The sequence below is a fragment of the Varanus komodoensis genome, unplaced genomic scaffold, assembly GCF_004798865.1.
Source record: "Varanus komodoensis strain SLA01 unplaced genomic scaffold, ASM479886v1 scaffold109, whole genome shotgun sequence".
Lineage (NCBI taxonomy): Eukaryota > Metazoa > Chordata > Lepidosauria > Squamata > Varanidae > Varanus > Varanus komodoensis.
This window is the reverse complement of record NW_025335313.1, coordinates 845,499-865,122: the sequence shown is the minus strand read 5'-3', so window position 1 is coordinate 865,122 and position 19,624 is coordinate 845,499. Positions and strand designations below refer to the sequence as shown.

Sequence of the window (19,624 nt, the reverse complement as noted above, 5' to 3'; positions counted from 1 at the left end):
TGATCCCAGGGACCAGCTTTGCTGTGTGAAGGCATCCTCTGCCAGGACAGCCTTTGCAGGCCGAGGTGTGAGGCTCTCCTCCACCCAGCATCTCAGGCGAGGACCTGGCAGCTCTGCTGAGGACTTGGTGTGAATGGCTGCAGGGTTTTCCTGGCAAGGGGAAACCCACACACGCCAAAAACACCCCCAAACAAATGGGGAACAGGGTAAAGGAGTGTCCCCTTCCCCATACTCTGGCTAAGACAGCTTTGCCTACCTGGCACCTTCCTCCACTGGGGAGGGACTGGGTGGGTAATGCACTAAGTGCACTGCTCCTCTTTCCGGCTGGGAGGGCGAGCAACATTCGAGGAAATGCCGCAGCTGTCTTTGATCACTGGCCCGGGATAGAAGTGGGAGCTCCTGTCCCTGCCAGCCTTCGGCGATTGGGGGTTTTGGGAGGGATCTGATCCACATCAAGCCAGACGTATCCTGTGAGGCATACATTCCCATCCCCGCTTGGATGACATGGTGCAGAACCAGTCTTCACTCATGGCATTTGTTCTCGATCCCATTCTGGTTTCTTAAAGGGCCTGCCTTCAGGGCTTGGCATATAATACCCAGCTGAGCGACCTGCACCTGGACGTCAGTAGCTGTGAGGTAAGGAGTCATCCCGAAAGTGTGTCTGAGGGTTCACGTCCTTGCTGGCCAAGGGACAGAAGTTACACCTGAGGCCTAGGATCAGAAGTTTTGACTGGGGTAAGCCAGCGGAGCATGGGGCAAATTGTCCTGTGAAGAGAGAGGCTAGTGAAAATGCATTACCTATTTTCAGTGAGGGATATGATAGTTCTGCATGCAGGCGGCATCTTTGCATAATGTATCAAAAGAATGTCTTGCTAAAAAGCACAAGCTTGATGCATTAAAAAGGATGCCTACATAAGAAGACTTTAAGGGCAGAAGCGTCGGTTCTCTGGAGTGATGGAGAACAGCCTAGGCTGTAGCTTATCCCATATCTGCAAAGGCTTTACTTGTTTCCCTAAAGGATATTGTAGACATGAGAAAGGTGCAAAGATGGCATGCAAAATTAGCAGGAGGCTAGTGCATTTTCCTTATGAGAAAAGACTGCAACCTTTAAGGGGTTTTTTTAGTTCTGGGAAAAGGTGACTATTTAGTACAATAAGGTACAACTTAGTAGAATTACACATTGTCTATAAAGAAGGGAGAGAGAATTCACCCCAACAGTAGAACTTTTGTTATTCTATGAAGCTGATTGGCTGAACTTTTAGGACAGACAAAAGGAATTCCTATTTTGCACAGCACTTAATTAATATATGGAATTTGCTTGCTTTAAAAGGGAATTAGCTATATTCAAAGACAATAAGGCTGGCAGTGGCTACTAGACATGATGACCTTATGCAGTATCCAGGTTTGGGGGCAGCCGCTGGAAGAAAGAATAGGAGGAGTATTAATGTCTCCATGCCTTCCTTTGGTGCTTCTTAGAGGCATCAGATGAGCCACTGCTGGGAAACAGGGTGGTAGACTAGATGGAACTTTGGTCTGAGCCAAATGTGCTTTCTTTCGCATGATAAAAGCCTTTCCTCCTCTTTTCTTTACAAAGCTGAGATCAGCAGGTGCCCAGGTGATCCAAGATCTGGTTGCAGATGCCAGTTCAATCAGTGACTTGAATTTGTCTGACAATGGTAGGTCTAATGAGTTTCTTTGTTATAACAGTGCATATTTCCTCTTCCTTGGCAATGAGGGAGGCTGCATGCTCTCTGTGGCCTATCATCAGATCTGGCCTTAGGCTAGAATTTGTAGATGTTCCTGCTTCACCTGTTATGTAAACCCATGGTTTATTCAACCCATAGTCAGTTGCCCTATCCAGGGTTTGTCAAACAGCTGATTGAATGCACTACACTTTATTTTCTCAGTCCCTGGGTTGTTTCCTTCCTGTTTTGCCTGCTCCTTCCAAATCAGTAGTTTCCAGCTGCTGGTCAACCAGAGATTTCCTGCCAGTCCACTGGGGTGCGGGGGGATCCCACTTGCCGTGGACTGGTGCAGGAACAGGCTGTGCTCCACCACCTCTTCCTCAGTTGGCATCACATTTGTGGGGGTGCACCAGTGCCACGGGGGGGGGGGGGGATTTTTGTTTCTGCCTCAGTGGTCCCTGAGATGATTATCTTGTTTTTGTCAGTCCCCAGGTGTGGAAAGGTTGAAAACCACTGTTCCAAATGACCCATGGTTGTCAACCCAGGGGCTGTCTTTCTGGGTTGTTTGTGGTTAGTATACCATGGTTTGTTAGTACAGCCATATTCATGTATCACAACAACCCGGCATTTAACAGCCCTATGAATCTTTGTCGGATGTTGAATAAGTGCTCAGCCAATTCATGAGGTAAATGCACACTTGTACTTACAACTTGTACTTACAAGCAAGTCAAGTAGACCTCTGCTTGTTTACTAAAATCTCAGTGCAGGCTATTGTAATGGTTTGCAAGTCCTAACTTCATTCCGCTTCGGAATGATATTGCTTCTTGTGTCTTGCTAAGCATTTCTTGTCATGGAGGCTCTGCCTGTCTGTGATGAGCCAGTCTGGGGACAAGCCCATCCTCCCCACGAGCTGGAAGTTACGTGTGTTCTCAGGCTCCCACCTCAGCTCTCTTTCCTGCAGGGTTTGATTCTGACATGGTGACACTGGTGCTGGCGATCAGCAGAAGCAGATCCGTCAGGCATGTTGCACTAGGGAAGAACTTCAATATCCGATCAAAGTAGGTGCTTAGCACGCAGTTGACCTTAGTCTTTAAATGAGGGTTGATCTGGTGGGCGATCTGGGCTCAGGCTGTAGGTATGTTTGCTTAATTCATTTTATTGTTCACTTCCTTTTTTCAAAAGACAAACCCAAAGTGGCTCACAAGTTAAAAAACAGTAAAAACATTACAATGTCGTATGCATTAGAGAAGTAAAAACCGCCCGAAGTGTTCAAGGATTCAAAAGTGGCAGCAATAAAAATAACAAAAAGCATAGAAAACATAATACTGTAATAGTAACAATGCTCAACAGATTACCATAACCAACAGCACTATATAAAAAAAGTAAAATCTAAAAACAGATCCAAGTAAACCAAAGGCTTCCTGAAACAGCAAGTTTGGGCCAAATACCTAAACAAATGAGATTTGGATTTGGATCAGGATTTTTTTGCAACATTACACAAAGTTAGCACCACCACTGAAAAGGGGCTGCTAATGAGCTGGATAACCCCCAAGCATCATTCTTCAGACCCCTGAAGCTAGGCCTCAGGCGCTGCACGGCACTTCTGCAGGGGCACCCATGGAAGAAGGCACTGCAAGGGCCAAAGCTGCTCGGTCAAAAGCAGCACCTTTCCCTGAGCCCGGAGGAAGACAACCAGTGCAGACCACGTAAGATAGGAGTTGTTCTGTACCAGTTACTCAGGCACAGCTCAGAAACTGGGTGGCAGCATTTTTTTGCTATTTGAAATTTCAGTATGACATTTTCGGTATATATCCACTAAATTATTGTGATGCACCAAAGAGGTGCCCACCAACTAATGATAGGAATCTAGAATTGGGGTTGGAAAATTACTGGCCTTTCTACTTTCCCTTAGGGAGACCCTGGTTGATACTTTGCACCGAATTGTTCAGCTCACGCAGGATGACGACTGTGTAAGTATGGTGTTATAGAAAGACAGCTTCACCATCCACACCTCCCCTCGTTCAGGGCAAATGTCAGCAACTTACATATTTCTGTAAGTCCCTTTTTTCCACATCTCATTAATGCATCCTGCTCTGTGCCTAATCTCCACTAATTTTAGCCTGACCATGAACAGGATGGGGAACCTGGTTGTGTGTCTACAGTCTCTGCGTTCATAGAATGATCTGAGGAGTTCCAAGTGTGTGGGTGTGCACACATGGACATGCATTTGTGTCCACAGATGTATGTGCATGCACATGTGCTGTCCTTCTGAAAACAACCAAGATGGAAAGACTCTTGGGAAGCCCTACGATTCCCTTCCCTGGTTTTATTTCAGTCTGTCAAATCCGTGTCCGTGGCAGAATCTCGCCTGAAATGGGGAAGCAGCATCCTCCTGGACAGCTTGGGAAGTCGGAGCACCTGCCTCGTCGCGCTGGACATCAGTGGCAATGCTATGGGGGACTTTGGTGCCAAGATGCTGGCAAAGGCTCTGTCAGTGAACACAACACTCAGGTGTGCTGGGCTAACTTCTTTCCCCTGCATGTGGTGGGGGGGGTGTGAGTGAGTGAGATTATTTATGCCCAGAAGACCAGGGGTGGAAAACGACTTTCAGCCCAAGTCCCTTTCGGAGCCAATCTCATGGACTTCCTTTCAGTGGTGGGCAGAGCTTGAAGGCAAAAAAATGGTGTCAAAATGCAAACAATACCAGCATACCTTAGCCTAAGCTGCTCCGGGGAGTAATAAAGCCTTTTGTGAGGCATTTCAGCCTTTTAGGATAAGAAAGCAGAGGACGTACAACATGACTGGTAGCTGAGAAAAAGGGTATGGATTACGTGGAAGAAGGTATGGCATTCTGGGGAGGCCTAGAGGCCAGACTGGGAGCCTAGGAGGGACAGATGTGGCCGCTAGGCCTTCGTTCTGTGACCTTGTACATAGCTTTGGATTAGCACAATTTGTACAAGCAGGAAGGAGTCTTGGAGAGCATTGGGTTTGCACCATCCCCGTTTCCTATAGCCCCATTCCCAGTTTTCTATGTAGCTGGGAAAAGGATTTCAAAAGCTTTCAGTTTCACTTTGGTTAACTACAGCTACAGTATGTTAGTTCATCTGCCATGACAATCCCCAGTAAACACCATGTTGCCGTCATGTGCCATCAAGTTGTCTCCAACTTATGGTGATCCTATGAATGAAAGCCCTCCAGAATGCCCTGTTCATGACAACCTGGCTCAGCTCCTGTAAACTCAAGGCTGTGACTTCCTTTATGGAGTTCATCCACCTCGTATTTCCTCTTCTTTTTCTTCTTCTGCCTTCAGCTTTCCCAGGCTGATGGTCTTCTCCAGGGAGACTTGCCTTCTCAGGATGTGTCCAGTGTATGACAGTCTCAGCTTTATAATCTTTGTTTCCAGGGAAAGCTGTTACTTGGTTTGATCCAGGACCGACTAACTATAGTTAATTTCAAACAAGCCAGCTTCAAGTCATGGTTTCTGGGAGAGAGTTGAAAATGATGCATGGTATGGATAAAGTGAAGAAAGAAGGAATTTTTCTTCCTCTCCCATATCTTAAACCTAGAAGCATCCATGAATCTGATTTATAGGAGATTCAGGGCAGATAAACAAACAGCTCATAGTAAACTATGGAATTAACTTCCACGTGATGAAGTAGGGCCCAGTTTGGATGGGTTTAAAGGGGGATTGGACAAACTGATGGAGGAGAAGGTAGTCTAGATAGCTTTATGCTGCCTCCAGCATCAGTCTTTCACTTCAGTTGCTGTGGATCTTGGGCAGGAGGAAGCTGATATATGCTCATTGTGGGGTCCTGTACGCAACTAGTTTGGCACTATGAGAACAGAGTACTGGACTAGGTGAACTGATCCAGCACGACTTTGCTTATGTTCTTAAGCCGGCTTGCCAAAACAAAGCATTTTTAGTGTTAACCACAAACCGGTTCAGATAACAAGAGACATCTCCTGAAAGGGGAGCAGAAAGCTTCAGAACAGCTCTTAATAGTGTGGGAGGAGAAAACGAATGGGGGAGTGGGTGAGCCTGCAGCAGCTCCTTTCTGCTTGGGCACACTGCACTAAACCGTGGGTTTGTGTGACCTGTGAATGTGAAGCTGGAGGGAAATGGTCTTGGGGGAGCAGGTCTGAAGAGAGAGACAGCAGGCACAAACCTTCTCCTTGTGCTCACTGAACTCTTTGTCCTTGCTCTTCTTTTTAGTTCATTAAATATAGAGTTGTGACCATATGCTTGCCGGGATGTCATCTAGTTTGGCCTATGGCCTAAACTTCATGTAGCCCGAACTGCCTGATCGTGCCTAACCTTGGAAGATGAACAGGTCAGGCCTGGTTAGCATTTGGATGGGTGACTCAAGTGTGTAATTCTATGTTTATTGTTGTAAACCACCTGGAAAGCTTCAGGTACCGGTTGTATAGAAATGTTGATGAGGAGGAGGAGGCATTCAGCCTTTCTGAGCATCTAATTTTAGTTATCTTGATACAAAAATTTATGTGTATTTGAAGCTTTGTACTTAAAAAAGATTTTTCCAGAATGTTCTTGGAATGAAAAGGCAGAATACAATATCTTAAATAAAAAGTTAAGATTGTGTTAAATATCCTAAATAAAAAGTTAAATTACACACACACAGTTGTTGCCTGTATATCAGAACCTAACATAACTCCGATTGAGATATCTCCCTTTTCTTAGGACTCTAATTTGGGACAGGAATAACACGACATTGGGTGGATTCTTTGATGTTAGCCGTGCTTTGGAAAGGTGAGTACATTGAGTTTCTTCAACAATGGCCATCTGCTCAAAACTTAATGGAGCAGAGGCATTCATCCTGCAAACTGTACAAATTCTGGTCTCCTCTGGAACTAGGGAGCATGGGTTCAGGCATTCACATTATTTCCATTACTTCTCAGGCAGTACTATTGCCTTACTAAGAAGGTTACCCACAACATCAAAGGCTCACTCAACTGCTCATCTTCAGGTGTGGGATATTTGTTAACATTTTCCAGCAATGCCTTCTGCAGACCAGTCTCTACACAAAAGAATGTAACAAGGCATACATTGGAAGGGCAATATTCAGAGACACAGAAGAGCATTTCAACCTCCCAGGACACTCTGACCTCGTTTGCGTGCAATGAGAAGCCACTGAGGGTGAATTTTCCTGTGGGGCTTCTTGCTGCCTGAATGTGGTGGCCGCCACTCAGGGCGCAGCAAGGAAGTCTTGTTACCTGCCCACCTGGTGAGGGTGGGTTGATAGAACTCATGAGCTGTTTTAAGGCTGTGGGTGCTACAGATGTTAATTAGCTTCTCAATTCCTGGATGCTAATCTTATCGACACTACTATGTGAATAGTAATTGTAACAGTTTTACATGCATTTAATTTAAGCTTTGTCATAATAGCCGTAGTCTGTACTTTTCATATTTCATTTCCCACAAGCCTTGTTTTTTACCATTCTTTTAAAAAATAGGAATAGATACTAGATAGATGTACCTGCCAACTTTGAGTAACCATTTATGCACCCGATGAAGTGAATTCTAATCCAGAAAAGTTTGCACATGGTAATTCCATAGTTTTAAGATACTCAACATTCTCTGCTGTTTTTGCTGCGACACGCTAATGTGGCTCCTCTGCAAATAACCCAGGACATCAGCGCTAGTTTCCAGGCTCTCTGGCCAAGCAGGCCAAAGGTGCTATGAGAAAATGATCCCTCTGAACAGAACCCTCACTGAGGTACCATTTATGGTCAAAGCTGCTCTGGATGCAGTCCTGTTCTGTTATGCTTTGCTTTACTAAGGAGAAAAACAATCCATTCACATCTGTATGCAGTTGTACGGGACCTGAACGTGTCCATCTTGTATGTGGATTTGCCTCTGGAAGTCAGTGCAATGTAGAACCATCTAATGAAAGCAATACCTTTTCCTAGGAATTTTACCCTCAAGACAATGCCCTTGCCCATGTATGATGTGGCCCAGGCTTACCGAAACCATCCAGAGAAAATGGAGGAAGTCGTGCACAAGGTACGAAAAAGGGGAGGGGAGAATTTAGACGGGGAATTTAGACACTTTTGCTTAGCCCTGTGCCTCAGTTTCAATGCCATGGCACAGCTGAAGGACATGTGCAGAATGCATGTGAGCATGGTGCATTTGTAGCAGTATGTTGAGCATATGGTACATTGGGTCTGAGTTAGTGCAGCCAGTTTTTTTGGGAGGGGTGGAAGCTGTGAGGATGCCACGCAGACCTGTGCCTCTTCTCTGTGCTTTAGATACAGTCTTGCCTCACAAGGAATCTAATTCAAGATACCGTGCCCAAAAAGGGATCCCAGTTACAACCAGACACTACAGCCAGCTCTTCTGAACAGGTAAGGATGCTGGACATTCACTTACCTCCATTGCCTTGCGCATCTTCTCCACCTGTCTCTTCCAAGGGGAGTATCAGGAAAGACATATCCTCTGAATCAGGGATGGGAATGCATCCATCCCAGAGTCATAAAAGAGCTAGTAGAGGAACTCTCAGAACCACTGGCTGTTATTGTCAATAAAACGTGGAAAACAGGAGAATGCCAGATGATTGAAGAAGCTAACGTTGTCCCTATCTTCAAAAAAGGGGGAAAAGATGAACCTGGGAACTGCAGACCAGTTAGTCAGACATCAATCTCTGGAAAAATTCTGGAGCAAATTATTTTAAAAAATCTACCTGCAAGCATCTTGAAGAAAATGCAGTGATTAAGAGAAGCCAACATGGATTTATAACAACTAAATCCTGTCAGACTAATTTAATCTCATTTTTTGACTGGGTAACCTCCCAAATCCACAGAGGGAACACTGTGGACATAATCTACCTAGACTTTAGCAAAGCTTTCAACATAGTGCCACATGGCATCCTGATAAGCAAATTAGCAAAAACTGGACTAGATAGAAAAACTATTAGGTGGATGGAAAATTGGCTGCTGAATTGGACACAAAGAGTGCTCATCAATGGCACCTTCTCAAATTGAAGGGAGGTAACTTGTGGGGTGCCACAGGGTTCAGTCCTGGGCCCAGGGCTCTTCAACATCTTATTAATGATTTGGATGAGGAAGTACAGGGAAAGATAATCATATTTGCAGGCGATACAAAACTGGGTGGAATAGCAAACACCCTAGAAGACAGAATGAAGAGCAAGGGCGATCTTGAAAAACTTGAATGCTGGGCTGAAAGCAACAGAATGAGATTCAGTAAGGACAAGTGCCAAGTCCTCCACCTAGGAAAAAGAAACCAAATGCATCAATACAAGATGGGGAATATGTGGTTCAACAGAACTAACAAAGGAAAAGATCTTGGAGTAATTGTGGACAATAGGCTGAACATGAGCCAACAATGTGATGCAGCTGTCAAAAGGGCATATGCTATTTTGGGATGCATTAACGGAAATATTACTTCCATATCATAAAAAGTAGTAGTTCCTCTATACTCCTCAGTAGTCAGACCTCATTTGCAATACTGTGTTCAGTTCTGGGCACCAAGATTCAAGAAGGATGCAGAAAAATTAGAAAGGGTCCATAGGAGGGCAACAAAAATGATCCTGGATTTGGAAACACTGCCCTATGAGGAGAGACTGAGACAACTGGGCTTGTTCAGCCTTGAGAAGAGAAGACTGAGGGGGGACATGATATTCCTCTCTAAGCACCTCAAAGGCTGTCACAAAGAGGAAGGTCAAGATCCCTTCTTGCTGATGCCACAGTGTAGGACATGAAATAATTCAAGTTGCGGCAACCCATATTCAGGCTAGATATCAGGAAAACCTCCTCACTGTCAGAGCATTATGACAGTGGGACCAGCTGCCTGGACAGGTGGTGGGCTCTCCCACACTGGAGAAAATCAAAAAGAACCTGGACAGCCATCTGAGTGGGATGGTGTAACTTGGTGTCCTGCAACGGCAGGGGGTTGGACCTGATGGCCTTCATGGCCCCTTGCAACTCTACTGTTCTATGATCATCATCTTTCAATCCCCTCACATGCTTTCCAAGAATTCTGACTGCATTTTTAGAAGGAAACTCTGGCTGACGTATTTTTGCTATTCTGCTATGCTGCGGTGCCACCTTGTAGCTGTGCAATAGAATAGAAAGCAGAGAAACACACACATACACATGCATGAAGAAAAAAGCGTGTAAAGGAGCTGATCTTAGTCCTGCAAAGAATCCAGAAGCAGAAGCCTTGATAAAATGGTAGGTTAAACATCCAAAGAAAGCAAGCCAGGTTGAGGCTTTGAGACAAAATTCTCAGCATCATGTCTGAGAAAGCCAGCCCTCCCATGGCAGATTTATTCTGATAGCACATTGATAACCCCAGCTTGCTTCTGTTGCAGACAGTGAAGGATGCATGCCAGTCTGTGCAGAAGCATATTGAGATGCTGAACTCTGTGCAAGATGTAGAAGTTAAAGCAGAAATCCTGTGGGCAGAAGAAGCTGTCAAGGATGCAAACCTTTCAATTGGGGTGAGTTCTCCTTCATGTGCGGAAGTTATCACAGGCCTGCCTACCCACCCAGGTGCATCTCTTGTTCTGAAATTCAGCCGTGAGAGCAAACACCTTCATTCCTAACCTGGGTTCGCTTGGTTGCAGCAGTGCCACAAAATCAAGTAATGCTGCCAAATCAGACTTCTAGGCCTCAGTGTCTGAAACTGCCACCTTAATTTAATTACGAATGTGAAAATAATTGTGCTCTTAGAGACGCTTTCTGTATGTACCACTTGGCTCTCAGAAGTGCACTCGCTACCTAGTTATCACATGTATGGTCTTTGTCTATCCAGTGCCCAGTGAGGTTGTGGTGACAGCATGTAGCCCTTGGGAGTGCTCGCCATTGATGGCCTTATCTTCCATGAGTTTGCTTAATCTTCTTTAGAGCCTTTGAAATGTATGACCATCACTGCGTCTTCTGAAGGCAGATTCCGTAGATTAACTGAAGAAATACTTCCTTTTATCGGGCCTAAATCCTCCTCTATTCAGTTTCATTGGATGATCCCAGATTTTGATATTATGAGAGAAGGAAGAGCATTTCTCCATATCATGCACAATTGTGTATAGCTTTAGTGTGTCTGCCCTTGCTTGTATATTTCCTAAGCTAAGAGTGCAGTCCTATCATATTGATTGGCAGACCACCAAACTCAGATGCTATGTGCTAAGATGCTCTTTGCCTTCCCCTCCTCCTGCCCTGCATCTTTGTGGGACAGACTTTTTCATCTGTCAAGCAGCTGTGTTTTGAGGAGGAGGGAAGGAGGTTGGGGAGAACTCTGGAAGACTTGTATCCTGCCCTTTCTAGTCCCTCCTCATCCCTGCCCACCAACACAGCCTTTCCCTCTCTCCACGGCTGTTTTCCTGATTTCAGGTGGTAGCCGACAATTCTTACCATGCTGGCTACAAGGGGACAGAGGGCTGGAGCTGTAATTCTCAGTTCCAACATCAGCTCTGTCTTCAATTTGGAAATCTGAAATATCCTATGGTCTTCAAATGCTGTCTAGGTGCTCTAAGATTACTTCCCCTTCCATCCCAGACATGAGCTTTCCTCAAAAAGGACTTTCGGCATCTTTTCAACTCTCTTGGAGGTGAAGAGATGTCTGCAGGCAGTATGATGTTGGTAGATTTGCTTTCTGATAGTGCCCAACATTTAATTTATTCTTTTCACAGCAGGTACACACTAGCTAAATATTGTTTATCAAGCTATTCCCCACAGCACCAAGTTCTCTTTCTTGGTCAATCACCACCAGCTCAGTCCCCATCGATTTGCATTTGGGATTTTTTTTGCAAACGCACAAGCAAATAGTTCCACACTTGCTTACACCGATCCACATTTGCCCTTGTCATGTCCACTTGGAAAGACCCTTATTTTAACCGACTCAGTAATTAGGTGTCATCAGCAAACGTGTGCATCTCCCTGCTCACTTCTAATTTCAGATCATAGCTGAGCCAGTTAAAATACACGTTCTTATGGAATGCTATGTTTATATTCCACCACAGCAAAAATGGCTGTGTATTCTTACTCTCTGCTTTCTGTTCTTTAACCAGTTTCCATGCAATAAGATTTCTCTCATTATCGCATGACTGCTAAGTTTGCTCAGGGGTCTTTGGTGAGGCATTTTGTCAAAATATTAATCTTATCTTATTAAAATATGTTTTCCTTCTTCAGATAACTCTGGCATTTGCCTTTTCCCTACAGCCCTTAGTCCTCTTTGACTTGCTGTTATGTTTTACTGGATGTCCGTGACCTATTTCCTTCCCATTAGCATTTGGGCAATTGGAAACATTTTCACTTTCCACCTGCTAGGGGTGCTTCAACCCGAACCAAATGCTTTCTAGCTCCTGTCGTCTTTACCCTAAGTTCAGATTAAAAGCTGCTTTGCCACAGTCTGGTGCCATTGTGACCTTTTTGTACTGGCCCAAAATGTTCCCTGATGCCTAACACATCTAAGTCTCTCCTGTTCATTCATGCACTGAGACTCTTCAACTTTGCTTGTGTAACTAGTCCTGTACAGGAAACAGGTGGCATTTTAGAAAATGCTTTAAACTTTGACCTAACAGTGCAGCTTTTGGCTAAATTTTAGGCCCCCTGCTTTAAACAAACAGATGAGGCCCTTTCCAACTCTACTATTCTATGATTCTAAATCTAGCCTAGCCAAGGACGCAATCTAACCTTCTGCGGTTTCCTTCACCATTCCCCTTCCCTGACACTGATCATTCTGTGGTTCCTTGGTTTTTGTGTGGGTTTCCCCTAATTCTCAAAGGCTGAAATGCCTTTCTTTAGTTGCTGGCAAGAGGTGTGTCAAGCTGAGAGCCAGTGTGGTGTAGTGGTGAGGCATGCAGGACAGAGACTGGGTGTCTTGGGGTCAGTCCCAGACTCTCAGGTAACTTATCACACAGGGTTGTTGTTGTGAGGAGGAGAATGATGTAAGCCTTCCTTGAAAATAAAAAGGCAGGGTAGAAATGTAGTGAATAAATCTATCTGTGTCCCGGTCTCGTTCATCAATGGAGGGCAGTCCCAAAGAGCTTTCTGAAAATTGAACTTGGTCCACAGGAATTTGGTGCCCACTGTCTGCCTGGACATAGCTTGCTAGGGACCATAGGAACTACTGTATTTTTCGCTCTATAAGACACACCTAGTTTTTAGAGGAGGAAAGCAAGAAAAAAATATTCTGAATCAAATGGTTTACTAAACTATTTAATAAACTATAACAGAATACAGTAATACCGTATTTCAACCTTGTAAAGTGAACAGCAGTCAACAGTGGCATTAAGAACCATCATCACTGTCATTAACAAAAGAGAGACTTTAAAGTTCGAGCACTCTTCTAGTTTTCGTTGAATCCATAGAAATCATCATCACTAGAGTCAGAATTTATGAAGCTCTGTTGCTCACAATCACTGACATCACTTTCTTAGTCAGTAGTGGAATTACTGAAGGAATCCACAATCTACACCAGTTATACAAGAGCTTCTGCAGACAATTCAATAACAAATCTAAAAAAGCCAGTAATGTCCACGCTGCCCTACTAGTAAATAATAGAAAAAAACTTCTGACAAAAAATGAGATATTGTACGGTAAATCAAACACAGCGGACTAAGTAGCCTTTGAAGAATAAACTTCATACACGAAGGTAATGCTGTTCAAATATCTACTGATCCTAAAAAAAGTGTGTCTGATCAACCAACAGATAACTGATCCATGGAAAGCTTCCTGATAATCACAGGCACATTCCCCATCACTTCCCCATGGGCTTCATTAAAAGACGGGTTGCCATTTGAAAACACACACTGGCCTGCGATTAACAGCTCTCACCTGCGCCAGAGGAGGGGGGCGGAGCAGGGCACACCAAGCGCGTGCCGGCCAGGTGGTGCCACGTGGTGCAGGCGGCCGGCAGCGTCCTGGGCATCGGGCACACACACATTCTCTAAGATGCACAGACATTTCCCCTTACTTTTGAGGGGGGGAAAGTGCGTCTTATAGAGCGAAAAATACGGTAATTTTGCTTTTTTGGAGAAAGGGGGCTTAAAATCATGAATGTATTTCCCCTCTGCCCATTATCCAGGGAAATTTGCTTTGGAATAGGCCACCTGCCCCTCTGAATTACAGTCTTTTTCACAGTTGGACTGTTTTCTAGAAAGGGCATTAGGTCCCTTATGTGTGCCCAGTGTGAAAGTCACTAATCTGGAGTGGAAAGTTAAATGAAATGTGCGGCCTAAGCTAATTGTAGGTTTAACCTTTTAGTTAAAGAAGGACTGGAGCACAATCTGGCTTAAAGCTACTGTGTAACCCCGGGTGTCATGGCACCTGCAGGGACTGCCAGTGGTGCTTGCAAAAGGATCCCCCGCTTTGTGACCATAGAAATGTGAATTAGTTCTATTTCTTCTTAAAATGCATACATGGCCTTGTATGGAATGCATATAACTTTCTAGCAATTATGTGCAGGCTTCAACAAAGACAAACCAAATATCCAAATAAGTATCCATTTGAAAGTGACATCTGTGTACCACCTGTTCCTATTATTATGTTATAAGAGTAAAAGTATTGTAAGATGCTCATTATGGGCGGTGTTGTAAGATCAGTCTTTTAGCTGTCAAAAAGCTGGAGAAAATTTATTTACACTGACTATTCCTTAATTTCCAAGAAGCAGATGAATCATTTAAAGGAGAATGTACATGAATGAAAATTAAAGACTCCTCCAGTTTAAAAATGTATCTACTTAATAACCTTCCTGCAAAAAGAAGCACCTACTGGACATTGTCCAAACATATGTTTCAAAGAAGCATTAGTTGTATTGCACTGCCAACAATTAGCTACATGAGGCAATTCCTGGCTACAGAAATTGCAGCAGCATCCACTAGACCAAGAATGAAAATTTTTGGCGAACGAAACACTGCCACAGCACACAACATGCAGACACGCAAATGGCTTTGAGGCTTTTTTTTGGTGGTGCCAGGAGCAGTTTCTTAAATTCCCAAATGTGCTCATGGGTCTAAAAAGTTTGGCACCCCCAACTTAACCTGTGAAGTGCTCTTAGGCTGCACTCTTTCCCAACAGATTCTGCCCATTTTGCATGAGGCAGGAAGCTCTTCCCAGCAGAGCAGCAGACTTCAGCAGAAACTGGAAAGCCTCGTGGAAGAGATCTGCCAGACCTGCAGCAGGGAGATCCAGGTGGGCCAAGGCTCTGTAGGCACCAGGTAACAGTTGGTGGAAAGACCTCCCTGTTCCTAGGACCACAGGGAGCCCTGCTGGCCGGAACAGATGACACTGGGCTAGATAATGGATGCTCTGGGTTGGCAGCTTCCTATGTTCCAAGGCTATATTCTTCTTATGCCACAAAAGCATAGAATTTGGTATATGGTGCAGAAATGGGCATCCTGTGGAGCCCTGCTTTAATCCATGAAGTAGAAGAAGCAAGCACAAAAACATGCAGGTCTTCCATGCTAGTTGGGGTTGGTGGAAGTTGTAGTCCGACATATGTGGAGTTTGCCAGGTTAGAAAGTGGTGTAGGCGATGTCTGGTGACTCAGCTTCTGAAAATGCATTTATGCTCATGGTGGGGATATGGTGCTTTGGCCCTTTGGCTCAGGGCCATCAGCTCCTGGATACATGATGCAAACGCTTGCAAGTTCTTAAGTGCATGATATATAGATGGAGCCTTAGAGACGGTGGCCCACCCAGCATGTCAATTGGAGGCTCCTGCATGCAGTGCTGGTTCCTGGGCAGAAGGTGCTGTGTTTTGCAGCAGGCAGCCAGTCTGGATGGTTCTCTTGGTTCACATGCGCATCAGCTGTGTGCAGAACGCTTCAGCAGGGCTCCACTGCCTGCCTCCAGAGTCCCCTTGCTGTCATTCCCTTCCCCCCTCCCCCTTCCAAGCAGGAAGAGGGCCGGCAGGGAGAAGGAGAAGGGGCATCAGCCTGCGCTGTTCTTGCCTGCCCCGCTCAACAGTTGTGTGGGGTAGGCAAAGGCCTACGGAGCAGCAGCAACAGTGTGGAGGAGGATGGGCTATTCACAGAGTAGCCCTCGGAGGGCACCGTACTCAAGGTCCCCAAAGACTTTGGGTTGAGACTGCTTGTGCTTTCTTCATAGGCCACTGTGCAAGCCAAACTGGAAGCCACACAGAATCTGTGCCCCAAGATCCTGCAGAAAACTGGCTTTTGGGACCACCTGATCTGCAGCATGCCAGAGAAAGCTGCCCCGGACCAGTTGCTGATGGAGGTGTATGGCAAATTTACGTAGGTGACAGGCATAATCTCTGTGTCTTCAAGCCACACCAAAGTGCTTGTTTGGGTTGGAAGCAACTGCTACAGCCTGGCTGCTGATTCCACAACACTGAACATATAAGCAAAGGAAAAGGGCTTTTCCTGCAGGCTGTGTTTTTCCTTCAGATTTCCGCTTGCCTGGCAACATGTAGAGGAGAGGTGGGCTTCCTTCATCTGTCATGTTCGGTTTTGTGTGAGTACCGTTCTCCCTTGGCAATTTAGCCTCATGTGTGGCAAGAGTCTCGTATACCTTGTCTCTTATGTGGGTCAGCTGAACCGTCTCCATTGAGGCGGGGGGGGAGTGTCTTTCTCCTCCCCCTCCCCATGTTATTGCCTGCTCTGCAGACACTTTATGACAGTAGTCTCTGCTCCCAGGGTATATCCACACAGAGACTGAAACCACTGTAACAGGCATTCCTTCTTCCCAGCGTATTCTAGAAATTATAATTCTTTTGATGGCGAATTTCAACCTATCTCTGTACCAGAATTCCCAGTAAAAAAATATATATAATCTTCATTTTTAAGTTAATATTATGTTACTAATATTTTCTCCAACATCTCATTATTTTTCACATTTTTGTGCCATGTATTTGATATTTTTGTGATATGTATTTGATATCAAAGCCACATTTGATATTTCTGTATCTTTTTTCTACTACCAATTTTTTATTATTTCCTGGATTTTTTGGTGAAAATAGCAGTCCCACTGGATTTCTTCCATATAATCTTGTGCATTTTTGGTTTTTTAAAGTGGTAGACAAACTAATATAGGGCATAAAGGGTTAAATTAAAGGGAAATAACATCCCACTCCACTCACCCATAGGATTCCTGATGCTACTTGGGGTCAAAGGATTAAAGCCACCCCTCCCTCCATATGCCATCATACGAACACTATCAAGGAGAATAATATCATTGGACCTGAATAGGTGGATACTATCGACTAGTTTGGGAACCCCTCCTGGCCATGACAAAAATCTGAATCAGGCCACAGAAGGTCTCCTCACCTGACCCACCGCCACACCTGATGACACCGAGCATTTTGCTTTTGCATGTCTGCCTGCCTGTCTTCTGTTTGACATCTCTGCCTTTTCCTGGAGAAAAGGAGAGGGACAGCCAAGGTGACCAGGTGACGGGCAGCTTCAGTCTCCTGACTCATGCTGAGAGAGGAAGTGATCTAAGCTACCCGTGGAGGGGCAGGGCCACATCTTCCCCTTTGTGTGTGGGTGCAGATGTATGCTTTGCCCCCATCCCACTGCTGGTATGTTGCTTCTGGTTATTTTCCCTGAAGGAATGTGGATTTCCATGGGAGAGGCAAAGGGCTGCCCTCTCCTCATCCTCAGTACTGATATCTGCAAAGTGATGCATGCTGTGAAATGGAGCTTTTTCTTCCTCTCCCATCATACTAGAAGTTGACATGATTCAATTGAATTTTTGATCAGGTCAAGACAAGCAAAAGCAAATACTTCCACACACAATGTGTAATTAATCTATGGATTTTGCTGCCATAGAATGTGGTGGTGGCCACAGGCTTAGGTGGTTTTAAAACAGGATCAAACAAATCAGTTTCAGGAGCAGAACCTCCAGTTTCAGAGGCAGGATGCCCTAGAATCTCAGTTGTGAGGGAATAAACAGTGATTGAGGGCTGTTCATACCTCACTGATAGGCCTTAGAGATGAAGCTGGCTGCATGCTATGGAAAACAAGAAGGTGGACTGGATGGATCCTTGGGTTAATCTAGGCAAATGGTTGTCCACACTGCCTCCACTCCACTCGGGCCACGAGCCAAGCGTCTACTGTTAAGGGGACTTTGCCAGTCCGTTCTTCCCACCTCCTAGATAATAACAGTGCTAAAGTTTAACTGTTACTATTAAAGAGAGCCCATGTGAAGCAGTGCTTAAGAGAGTGTGTCTGGAATTCGGGCAAACGGGTTTCTGGTTCCCGCTCAGCCATGGAGCCAACTGGGTGACTTGGAGCCAGTCCCAGACTCTCAGCCCAACCTACCTCACAGGGTTCTTGTTGTGGGGATATGATTGAGAGCAGCAGCAGGAGAATTATGTAAGCTGCTCTGAGTTTGTTGTATGAAAAAGGTGAGATATGAATCCAATAAATGAATAAAATCTTCATGGGCAGTGGAACCATGCAAGGATCACTCCCTTGCACTGTCCTGTGCTAACAGCCTTGATTTTTCCCTCCTCTTTGATAGGGAGATCCAGCTGTCAGTCACTAAGGCCATGGCCCATGCTATTATTGATAAAACTTTGGAGGAGTTGACCACCATTCAAGGCAAGCTGGTGAGTGCCCCGCAGCAGGCTGTTTCATGGATTGCCTCAGCAGGAGTTTCCTTTCCTTGCTTTGCACTCTCACAGTTCCTGAACGCTCAATTCTGCACGAACCCCAGAATACAGGAAATGTGCTCTGAACTCAGTATTCATCTGTTTGCATTCATGTGAAATGTCAGGATTCCACCTTTCCACACTTGCTGGCTGAAGCAGCTTGCTATATGTGAGTTTGAGACAAGAACAGATATTAATTCATAAGCAAGATAAAAAGTAACCTCAACCCAGCAACAGAATCATCAGCCGTGATGTTAATAAAACAGAAATGAAGGAAAGTTCTCCAGGCTGGCTTGAGACGAGTTGTTTATCTGTTGCTTTGACCATGGGGAAGCACCTCTGCACTTCAACCTGTGCTAGACTGTTTGAAAGGGAACTTGTGGCTGCTAGACTGGGTCTGTAACCAGGGCTTAAGGCACAATCCTATGCATATTTGGACAGTTTAAATGCCCTACAGCTCCTAGCATTCTCCAGCCAGTCGTCGGACCTTTTTCTGCGTAAATATGCATCGCACTGTGCCTTTCGTCTGTCAGATATCCAGTTCCTCAAGGAAATGCAGGAAGAAGTTCAGAATAATGATTCTTTAGAAAGAACCATTATTCATGCCATCTGCCCAGTGTGCTTTGTCAAAATAATGTCTTGGCCCTTCTTAAACCATCTCAGGCTAAGAACCTCTCAAAACGAGCCAAGGAATTGCAGATGGAGAATGCAGACTGGAACATTTTGCAACAGACACAAGGAAACTTCCAGGAAGCTGCCAAAGAAGCCTTCCAAAGCAAGAAGGTCTGCGTTGTTCAAGTCCCAGCGTGTGAGGCATGCAGCAAGTTTACATAGGAGCTGTCTTGGCATTTAATTGCTCTGAACTGGATTTGGGGGCTATGCTTTCGTGCTGCTTCTGTGTCTCCTTCCTTGCCCCATGCACCTCTATAGTCAAAAGAGTTCATTGCACAATCTCTTGTTCTCCCTCCCTGAAGCCAGTCAAAGGCGGAAATAGCATAGTGGAGATACATGCTTGATCATATGAGAGCCCTGCAGAATCAGGTGAAAGCTCAGCTTCCTATTACCCTCAGTGTCTAACAGGTACCTTTGGGAAAGCCACAAGGGGGGCCTGAATTGTTGCCCCTCCCCCCCCCCCACACACACTGGGGCTCAGAAGCCTCCACAAGCCCATGTCTTGTGCATCCAAACACCCAAAGGGGCAGAGTTGGGGGATGTTTTGTAGGAAGAACAACTGCTTTTACATTTCAGGTGGTTTCTCTTGAGGAATCTCCGAAATGTTGAATCCTGCTTTACAACGGTGGGCATGGGGACATCTTGACAGTGATAATGCCCTCAGCTGGCAAGGCTTT

The 19,624-nt window shown here is 45.1% G+C and overlaps 1 protein-coding gene across 1 annotated transcript in view; it reads left to right on the top strand.

The window, feature by feature from the left end:
* The window catches only part of CARMIL2 (capping protein regulator and myosin 1 linker 2), an 84,795-nt gene that overhangs the window by 36,864 nt on the left and 28,307 nt on the right, over positions 1–19,624 (top strand). The window contains exons 17-29 of the mRNA XM_044419844.1: positions 567–636; positions 1,595–1,676; positions 2,647–2,743; positions 3,598–3,655; positions 4,021–4,196; positions 6,385–6,453; positions 7,614–7,707; positions 7,953–8,048; positions 10,034–10,162; positions 14,739–14,852; positions 15,770–15,915; positions 18,146–18,233; positions 18,939–19,058. Of these exons, the coding sequence (XP_044275779.1) occupies positions 567–636; positions 1,595–1,676; positions 2,647–2,743; positions 3,598–3,655; positions 4,021–4,196; positions 6,385–6,453; positions 7,614–7,707; positions 7,953–8,048; positions 10,034–10,162; positions 14,739–14,852; positions 15,770–15,915; positions 18,146–18,233; positions 18,939–19,058 (1,339 nt within the window). The remainder of the gene's footprint in view (positions 1–566; positions 637–1,594; positions 1,677–2,646; positions 2,744–3,597; positions 3,656–4,020; positions 4,197–6,384; positions 6,454–7,613; positions 7,708–7,952; positions 8,049–10,033; positions 10,163–14,738; positions 14,853–15,769; positions 15,916–18,145; positions 18,234–18,938; positions 19,059–19,624) is intronic.